The 10927-nt window shown below is 32.2% G+C and overlaps 1 protein-coding gene across 3 annotated transcripts; it reads right to left on the bottom strand.

Annotated features, from left to right (window-relative positions):
• Positions 1-854: 854 nt before the first annotated feature.
• Positions 855-9542, bottom strand: LOC143085389 (uncharacterized). 3 transcript variants are annotated; one of them, XM_076261704.1, is made up of 3 exons: positions 9495-9542; positions 5681-5746; positions 855-5058 (listed from the first exon to the last, which is right to left on the bottom strand). In XM_076261704.1, the coding sequence occupies exons 2-3, from the start codon at positions 5740-5742 to the stop codon at positions 1860-1862; spliced, it is 3261 nt and encodes a 1086-aa protein (XP_076117819.1). In that variant the 5' UTR covers positions 5743-5746; positions 9495-9542; the 3' UTR covers positions 855-1859. The 3 variants fall into 3 exon arrangements, with proteins under 3 accessions (XP_076117819.1, XP_076117818.1, XP_076117816.1); XM_076261703.1 differs by lacking the exon at positions 9495-9542 and adding an exon at positions 6707-6840; XM_076261701.1 differs by lacking the exon at positions 9495-9542 and adding an exon at positions 6671-6772.
• Positions 9543-10927: the final 1385 nt, after the last annotated feature.

Below are 10927 nucleotides of genomic sequence, written 5' to 3'. Positions count from 1 at the left end.
AGTTGGTATATAGCTGCTACAGGTGGGGATATGTATAATTTAAAAATCAAAATCGTCTCGTTTGTGATAAAGTCTGGTTCTGATGTCACCATTGGTGTCACATTCAAAGCATAAGTCTAAAAATAAGGCGGAGGAAATCGTGTCTATTATTTCGTTATTTTCTACTTGTGGATGATATATTAATGAATCCTAATTAGAAAAGTGGGAATTATAAAGGAAAGAACATCATATATTTATCTGAATGTGAAATTGAATGGTTTGGCTTCTTTGATCCTCTTGTTGACGACAAGTGACTGAAGTAAAAAAAAATGAAACATTCAATTGAAGACAAGTAACAATGTATAATAGTATGTGAAAAATATACTACATAAGAAAGCTTATTTTTTACTGGAATTTCCAATCCCAAACGTGTTCAAATATCGTGTGTCGATACTGTAAAAGTATTTGATACTTTAACAGGAAAATCATGTCTTGCTTATAAAAAGCATAAATTGTTGATGGTATTTCTGCAATGTTGACGTCATATTGTTTGTACATTATAAGAAGTATCTGACATAGGTGATAATTGTACTGTTAATATTTGTTATGGTAAAAATAAAACCATCAGTACCATTCAAAGTACATTTCTATTTTGCTATTTGAATTGGAATAATATTCTAGAATAAAGATATCTAGCTTTCAGATGTGAAAAGTTAGTTTATTCAGTTCATACGATAGGAGTTTATGTAATTTTCCTTGTCAAATTCATAGGACACAGCATTATTAACAACAAAATGACATTATTGATTGGTTTTGTCGAGCCGTGGAAAATATGCAAATTTTAAGAAAATACCAATTATAAAATAACTATTGGAAAATATGCAAATTTTATTAAAATGCCAATGATAAAATAACGAAACTAATGTGTACAACTATTACTATGACTAAGCAAAATGCTGGAAGAAACATGATGAACTAATGATCAAGGATTGTTAAACATATAAATTGTCTAAAAATAGCTATATGAGCTTAAGCCTCATAGATAAGCCAAAGAATAACAAACATCTACATCTATACTTTTACAATAATTTTGCTAAGCAAAAAACAAAGTGAACAAATTAATATTTGCTGTCACAATATACTCTACTCAGTCAAATCATTATCACAAAACCTGGTGGTTTAGGTTATCTTGTGTATAATGAAAGTTTTTAACAATAATTCGAGATATTTCGTTCTAAAACAAGCTTTTAATTGTCAGAGATATCTGGTAAGTTTTCAATTTTGATAGGGGCTATTGATTAATTAGGGAATATCCATCCTAACATTAATGGGAAATTTAAGTGTGATTGACTAATGAAGTGGGGAACAACGTCTGAACCTATTATCGACTTCGGCTACCAATGCGACTTATTTATTGGGCGGGAGAAAATAGGGGATGTTTTAGCATAAAGTAAAGAAAATTTTGTAAAAAGCACGACTGAAATCTTTTAAGTAATTTTGTTTTTAAACTTTAGATATTAGTTTACGCGCCCTTATTAGTTCATCGAAATTTCACACACCAAACTTGTTCGACCACTAGAAAATTATTTAGTTCTTTTTTTGTTTCTTTTTTAGACCTTTGTTTGAACAAGTGGGATGCTGATACTGATGTATGATTTTTTTTCTTGATGATTTGTCATGTTGTTGACAATAATTGTGTTTATCAAATAAAACAGGTAGCTGTGAATTTTCTGTCATATCAGTCTTTGTTGTTTTTAATATAGAATAAGAAACAATTTATGCTCTAGTTAGCGTTGCGAGTGAAACTATGTTATGTATAATACTAATAGCTGTATAAAATTACTATATTATTTTATACCATAAACGATATCCTTAGAATATTAAAGGTCGTCATGATATTTCTTATATGAAGGACGAAAGTATTCTTCTGGATTATTAAATTTGATGCCAACATTCTGAGCAAACATTTTGTCTGAATCTGGGTTTCCTTCTTGACCATTTGCGTCACCAACATATACTGCATCGGACTTTTCAATTGAACTGAATTGGTTTAAAGAACATCTGTAATATTCCCACATTCCAACATTCGGTTTTCTGTATTTGTTATCTTTCGTAGCAGCTAAAGCATACATTGGAACTCCAATCTTAGAAATTATGTTCTCTATTTTTGTCATCCATTCTTCTTTATTTTGCAAACCTAACCCAATTCCTTTCTGGTTACTCATAATAACATTGTTGATACCCTCGAATCGATTCTTGAACAGTCTTTCAGTTATTTCAGGAAACTTTAACTCCCAGTCGTTTTCATCTATAGGGAAGTCGTTTCCGGATTTCGTTGTAATCAGAGTTCCGTCTAAATCAAATGCCGCAAGATGCAAACTAGATTTAAGGTCTTTGGATTCGTAATATAAAAGTCCATCCGGTTTTTCTGTCCACCATCCACTCAGACGGTTCAGGGGAGGGTATTGTCGTGATCGTCTAGTTCCATCAGCAGAATACACATCTTCAAGTAAGTATCCGGCAAGTCCATCATACCAATCTATACCGGGATTACTTTTAAAAGATCCAGTTCGTACATAAAAAGATGATTTTCCATAGTTTTTAGACACAATTTTCTTTGTTGAAACATAGTTTTTAAGAGGTAAATTTAGATCCGGTTCCGAAAAAATCAGTTCTCTAGCATCATTGTTTATATATTTTAAAATTGAACATATTTCCTCCTCACAGTTAAGTTTAAAACATTTTTTTGAACCAGGATTATTTCCATTATCTCCGTTATAATAACCAACAGATTTCCACAAATCATTAGGAGTCACATTTTCAAATGCCCTACACCATACTATAAAAACATAAGATGATTCTTTATGATTTGGTTCAGATTCTCTATTAAAAGGGGGAGTCTCTACACGGTTAAACTTTGGGAAGCCTTCTGTAGAACATCTATTATAGTCAATATTCAAGTTAAGTGTTGCTTCAATGACTTTATCTGCAATATCCCTTACATTCGAATTATCATTGCAAACGAGTGACCACCGGTAAATAATAGCAGAAGTTGACTTTCCCGTTGATATCCATTCGCTCAAGACTTTAGTGTCTTTACAGTTCGTGTATGATTGGGCAGAAGCAATATCCAGGTCATCCAATTTAGTCGATTCAACTGGAATTGATAAGTCTTGACGTATAGCAACTTTAACGTACTTTAAATACTGAAATTTGAGCATATCCGCAAGTTTTTCTCCCATTGCATAGAGGGTTGCAGCAGGGTTTCCATCGGTTTGTGTGGCGAACGCTGAAGCATCACATACTCGCAACTTAGACACTCCCCTCACTTGTAAAAATTCATCTGCACATTCAGGCATTTTACATGTCCCTACTGGATGCAATGCTGAAACAAACATTCCCCTCATCCACGCATCAAGTTCTTCATCCGTATCAATTTCTTTACCTGGTGCAACTTCATCAACAATTAAAGAACGAAGCTCTTCTCTTACATCATCACCAAAAAACATTTCCCGTAACAGTCGAATTTGGTCTTTGAATAGTTTGGACACTTGTTCGAACTCTTTTGTAGGTATACCATCTTCAGAGTATGTCCATCCATAATCCAATTTTGGTTTATCGAAAATGTTGGCTGTTACAGCATTAATAGAGCCTCGAAATTCTGGCCACTGATCGATAATACGAATTGTTCCTTCGTTTAAATCTTCCGAATCAACGGTATCATCTTCATCGCCAGAGAAACCATATTCCTTTAAATCACTGTGACCAGTTGTTGGAGCGGTACACAATGATCCTGTTTCGTCAAAAAGTTTGGAATTTCCCATTACATATATCTGAATGTCAGACATATTTTGCAGCGGCCGAGTTAAATTTGATCTCAAATGCAAAATCCATGAAAAAGGACCATTGATACTGGATAATGTTCTTGTATCATAAATTTTACCATCAATATTTACTGTTGGTATTTTACTGTCTGGACCAGTGCAACATAAATCATCTGAATCAGGTGAGAGCTTGAGTACATATGGAACGGAGATATGATCCCATAAATGCTGTCCAACGTGTTGATTGTCAGCGACTATATCAACTTTAATCTTCGTCAAAAGGTTTTTGGGACCAATACCACTAACTTGCAGCAAATGAGGGGTATCAAAAGACCCTCCCCCAACAATAACCTCTTTCTGGGCGTAAAATGTAAAAATTTTCTCACTATCTTCATTCAAACATAGGACCCCTATTGCCTTTGTATTTTGAAACAAAATTTTTGTAACAGTTGTAGATGTAAAGACATGAAGGTTAGCTCGGTTCTGTCTTCGTTCATAATAACCTGAAAAACTGCTACCACGAGCAGTCTGTGAAGCTCGGTTTTTTCGCGCCTCCGGTGTAGGAACAAAATTGTCTTTTCCAACTTTTTCCGTCCTCATTTTGAATTGTTGAAAAACACTACAGCTTATTCTATCTTCCAAACGACCGTTGTAGTTATGAGCATAACCGCCCCATGGCATGCTGGTCTTTTGGCAAAGATATTTCATTTCCCTTGCAAATTTCTGGAATGCCTCCTCCATCTGTGTATTTACTTGCATTGCACCTCCTTTACCATGCCATTTCTTACAATCTTCTTCTGATATCCCAGTAACATCTTTTGAGTCATAATAACAATAATGATCCTCCATCTTCTTATAATAGTGGGTCAAATTGTCATGGTTCCATCCATCTGGCCACAAATCAAGAACAGCAGGACTAGCTCTTCTATTTATTGCTCCATAAACGCGAGATGTTCCACCACGACCACGAAATCTTGGGATATATATATTTCGTCCATCTCTGTTTGTATTTTTATTATTTTCCATTGTCTTTAAAACAGGAGAAGTTAGCCACATCGGATCATGAGGAGTAGTAAACTTGTAACTGTTAGTATACCACCCATCCATTCTCGATTCCATAGGGCCACGTTCTAAAATACAAACTTTCCAGTATGGGACATCTGCTAATAAACTGCCCAATGTTAAGCTGGCTGTTCCTGCCCCAATTATAACAAAATCACAGGTAATGATTTCTGATTGAGTCTGATATGTGTTTCTAAAATACAAAAAAAATATGAACCCTAACAAATTGATATATAGGTAAATTTCAATACAAATTTGATGTCAGTTGATGATTATATAAATTCTTTATTTAATTGTCGATCGAAATAATGTAAAGATCTAGATACCTCTGTATTCTTGCTCTGTGACGGATGTCATTTTTGAGTTGATTTAATTTTGAACCATTATCTATGTTTTCTTTTTTTGCACAGTAGAAACTACTTAGTAAAACGAATATCCACAAAACTATACGAATAATTTCAACCCGTACTCCCGGGAACAAAACTAATTGAGATACATAAGAATACATACTAGTAACTGCTATATTTTAAACAAGTTTAACAACTACTATGAGGTTCACATGCATAAATTTAAAGGGATGAACAAAACCAATAAACCACGGGGTCTCCTCTTCATACAAAACATGTTTTTTTTATAAATTGTTTAATTTTTTTGCACTGCCGGTATCATATTTTTTTCGAATTGTCCTCGACTTAATAAATCATGGTTTCGCCATTGCAAATAATTATATATTTGTGTGTGTGTGTGTGTGTGTGTGTGTGTGTGTGTGTGACATCCGTGCTTAATACAAAATATACATGTTTTAACAGAAATACCTGCAAAAGATGACTAGTACTAGTAGAATACATTCAAATATCAAGATCTTCAAACCAGTCATTTTCCTAAAAATAGAAATAAACTTTCAACTAAATCGACAGTGTTTTTTCAACCTACAATGTTTGTTTTGTTCACGCATCGTTGCAAATATAATGGATTTGATGCGACTGTCATACATATGAGAGGTTTAGCGCTATAAAACCAGGTTAAATACACTATTTTCTACGTTAAAAAATGCCATGTACCAAGTCTGGAATATGCATTATTGTCCATTCGTTCGATGTGTTTTATCATTTGATTTTGCCATTTGATTAGGGACTTTCCGTTTTCAATTTTTCTCGGAGTTAATTAAATTAACGGTACCAATTTTCTTGCACCAGATGCGCATTTCGACAATACATGTCTCTTCAGTGATGCTCGTGGCCAAAATATTTGAAATCCAAAGCTTATATAAAAGATGAAGAGCTAAAATCCGAAAGGTCCAAAAAGTATAGCCAAATCCGTGAAAGGAATCAGAGCTTTGCATGAGGGAGATACATTCCTTAATTTATAATAATTTCTATCATTTTGTAACAGCAAATTTTAATAACACAAAAAAATCCGTATTTTCATGCCAGTACCGAAGTACTGGCTACTGGGCTGGTGATACCCTCGGGGACTAATAGTCCACCAGCAGAGTTAAGTATTTTTGTGATTTTACTTTTTACCTGATTAAAATGTAAAAAAAAACCTTTCATAAGAATATATAATCTCGTAATATAATTATCTTAAGCAATAACGAGACAATACTGATATCATCTAAAGTGTATATAAAAAATAAACTTTGATAAAATCAAATGAAAAGCGTTGGATCATATAAAATGCTACACGTTCGTACTGACACATTCTATGCTAAAACTGATCTGAAATTTCAGTAACATGAATGTGACATGTATAACTAGAATACAAAAGTAATATTGATTCAATGTTTAAATAGTTATGACTAGTACCTGATATTTTGTAGACAATAAAGAATTTGAACCCACCTCCAGATTTTCAGTCCTGTTTTTATAATTATGCACATAACATTGAATCACATTCCGGTTGTATGGGATGTACATATCCGTTAAGATAAACAAATAACTTCAGTCGATGTACACTATCCGCTATATTTGTCAATATCATTTTCGGTGTTAATTTAAAACAAGTCATGTAAATTTTGAATTAAATTACTGAAAGTCTATGTAAATGAAAACATCCCACAACTTTCAAATAAACTCATCAGAGATACCAGGATTAAAATATATATTTATGCCAGACTCGCGTTTCGTCTACATATAACTCATCAATAAAGATTTTACGTAAAACTCTGTTTACAATTTTACATATATAGTAAAGCAATAGTGTAACTATTACGGGCTTTATCGTGTTTATCACACGCATAAATTTCCTGCGTCCGAAGGGCTTTTCTGGAGTAACCCTCATCTGAATTTAAACCTAAACATCTTAAACCAAGAATGTATAAGAAAAAACATATTTCAAATATTTCCAAATTAGAGACAAAATCAATGATTGATAACTACCCTTCTTCAGAAAACACAACAAGAATCGACTTTTAGCTTGCGAATACATAACTTATTTACTCAAAACTTAAACGACGAATAAAAAGAAAAAGGACAAATATGAACTAGTGTTTATTATTTTCTGGGAGCTAGCTAAAGCCCACCTCCGGGTGCGGGATTATCTCACTGCGTTGAAGACTCATTGGTAGTCATTTGCTATTTTTCGCTTTTTGGTCTGATTGTTGTCTTTGAAAAAAAAACCGTTTCCATGTTTTATTCTACATCAACCAAAGCAATCCTCTGTGTCCATAGTATCGGTATGTTTATGATTTTTACATATAACTGTTGCTGATAGAAATGTTTGTGATCTCAAAGTATAAGTATTGAAACACTACGAATCGCTATTACTGTCAAATTTTGTTAAGCAATCTTCATGAATATACACTCATAATCTTTTATACGCGTTACTTCCTAATTAGATCTAAACAGCCGTTAGTAATTCATTGATGACACGTGCTAATGCTTGAAAAAAGTAAATGTTTAAAATTGTTAAACAATCTGAAGATAATAATTGTCAATTTAAATGTCATTTTTTTTGTAAAAAAGTAAAAGTTTATTAATTTCAAAACAATATTGATAAACGCGAACACTCCAACATGTCCAAAGCACACACGAATAATTCCACGCATCAATCAGTTTTTTTCTACTATGCTAACATGTATTGGTTGGTGCTCTCATTAACTGTATCCTTTCAATTTTATTTTAATTATTTATACGGACTAGTATTCGTACTCACTTTTTAAATTGCATAACGTGGTATCAGCGCAAAATATTATATCACGACGACACTGAATAACGCTAAACGGGATAGTGATGTTTTTTAAGCTTAAGAAAGACTAACGCATGAGTATATAAAATTTGATCCATCGTATTTATAATACCAGGTAATCTCAATTTGTGACAATGGAAATGCCATGTTAAACGTAGATCAAGCTTCAAATAGATACTCGCTTACGCTCTTGATAAAATAATCGAAAATAATTGCCAAACCCTTTGTAAAAGAAAAAGAATCAACGTCTGTCATGATTTAATTCTTAAATAACGTTGTCCAAGCTAACAATTCAAAGCCCTTTAATGTTATTAAACTTAAATTGCTGTTATACCAAATTCTTACTCAACAATGTAACCAAGAGGAATGACATTAAACAGTAAATACAAGATTTAAGGTATTTTTATTACTCGTTCGTTTATCATTTATTATATTTTTTCTTCTAGACATAATAAACGTTGCCTCTGAACTTTACATCATAGCTTAGTACTAAACAGCATAGAGCGTTTTCTTCGTTTTTAATCATGTATCAACAACAGGTAAAAGTTGAATGCATACATTAGCAATTACATAAATGTCTTATTGTTTGACCAACTTTAAAATACACTTTACATTTTTAAATAAATAAATTTGGTGTTTTTACTGTCTTCTGATTGGTTAAAATTATTAGTTTTATTTTCAATGTTGTCAATTTTGATGGCGACACGCCCACTCTGACGTTGTGTTTTCATACGCCAACATGTGCGTACGTTGTTATTGTAAATATAAATAAAATAAAAAGTTCTTTGAGCCTTAATTTTGATAGAAATTTATTTATAATGCATGGCATTAATTTATTTTGATTTTATTGAACCATAAAACTAATTTTTGACTCTTCACATTTTACATAATCCGCTTTGAACAACCTTGAACAAAAACTTGGCATTTACAATCATTTTCTGAACATGTTCTTCTGAAAACTAAGGTTCAGTTTTTACACCTGGCTTTGATATCTCAGAAGCCATCACTTGTACTGTAACGAACGACAATAACAGCACAAAATAAACAAAACAAATCAAGGATAATACACATGAATAAAATGAAAGTGATGGAATGATGATGAACTTACTCATATATCTGTGGCAATGCAAGACGCTTTATTAAGTCGCTACTGTAACCTATTAGTGTGTAACTTGTTCTGTCAGGTGCGTGAACTTATTCATGCACAAACAATATTCAAATTTGTAAAATACGTGAAGTAAAGGTGATAAAATTATTCAAACAATCAAACACAATTTTAAATAAACAAATATTTATAACAGTTTGTTTTAACAAATAAATGTCAAATAAATACTTCTCTAGTTTATCCACAAGTTATACTACGAGATTTTCACACATATTTCTGCCCAACTTAATGCATACTTGTTATAACAACTTTGCTCTCTAAACAGAACTAATAATTACCTTTGATGTGTACTATAGCATCCAGTATTAACACTTGTAAATTATATTCTTTGTCAAACATTTATCAAGAACTGATCAAATTATATGTATAACTTTCAATATGTATGTCTGGCTTTATAATCTACGTCATGATACAATAGACATTATAACAAAACAGGTATACCTTAAAACCGCTTTGTCGACAGTAATTTTCTATTTCTTTTTTTTTTTTGCATATTTAAATCGAACTGTGAACAAAATACAAATATAGATAATAGCCATTCATTAAATGTTATCATGCCTAAATATTTTGGTTCTCTCTTTCAAAAGTTGTTTGAAATATTAGAAATATTTAAATTGAACAGTAAACTGCATTGGAATATGACCGTCTGGTCGTCTGGAAAACGAAAGATGTATAGGTTCAAAAGATTTGTATAACGACAACGATAAAAATAGTCCATATATACACAATTTTCAATGCTAGACATGTATCCACTCAATATGTCGATTACTTTGTTTTTCTAGGCCCACACAGATTGTGGCTGTCACGTGATAACCAAACAAATACATTTGTCTCGTCCTTTACTAAACAAAAGTTCATTGGAAGGTACCAAGACCTTGTTGATAAATATTCCGTATCACCTTCACAAATCAACACAATGGTCTTGAAGGATAGGCTATGGGTACAGACTTTGTTTATCATCTTAATATCGTGTTATAGTATTCTTATATATGTCTTTATGAATATTACCTTTATTGGTTAGCCTGATTTTTTTATCTATTTGACGTGGCTCTGTATTTAAACATTCCGTCATTGTGTTATTGGCTATTGGGTCATTTTTGTATTTTTGTCTTTTATTATTTTTGCTAATGTAGTTTGTCTATACCCTTTTAAGTTACAAACGACGTGGCTCTGTAATAATACATCCCGTCATCGTGTTATTGTGCTATAGTGAAAAGTAACATTGAACTCCGAGGAAACTTAAAGATAGAAAGTCCCTAATCAAATGTCAAAATAAAATGCTCAAAAACAGATAAATCAAATGGACAACATCTGTCATATTCATGACTTGGTTGAAAATGTTGGATCAAAACTGGTTTTACATATAGATAAACAATGTAAACATCTCATTTGTATGACAGTCCCACGTGTGAACAAATCAAACAGTCATAATAGGTAAATTATTGTATTCTTGTCTTTCATTTTTGCTAATACACTTTGTCTATATATAGATATAAGATGTAGTATGAGTGCCAAACTTTCAATATGTATGTCTGGCTTTATAATCTACGTCATGATACAATAGACATTATAACAAAACAGGTATACCTTAAAACCGCTTTGTCAACAGTAATTTTCTATTTCTTTTTTTTTTTGCATATTTAAATCGAACTGTGAACTGCTTTGATGCAAATATGTGTACATAATTGACAAACAACTCACTTAACGTAAG

This window comes from Mytilus galloprovincialis, chromosome 8 (genome assembly GCF_965363235.1).
Source record: "Mytilus galloprovincialis chromosome 8, xbMytGall1.hap1.1, whole genome shotgun sequence".
NCBI lineage: Eukaryota > Metazoa > Mollusca > Bivalvia > Mytilida > Mytilidae > Mytilus > Mytilus galloprovincialis.
The sequence above is the reverse complement of the archived record's forward strand: the minus strand, read 5'-3'. Positions and strand labels throughout refer to the sequence as shown.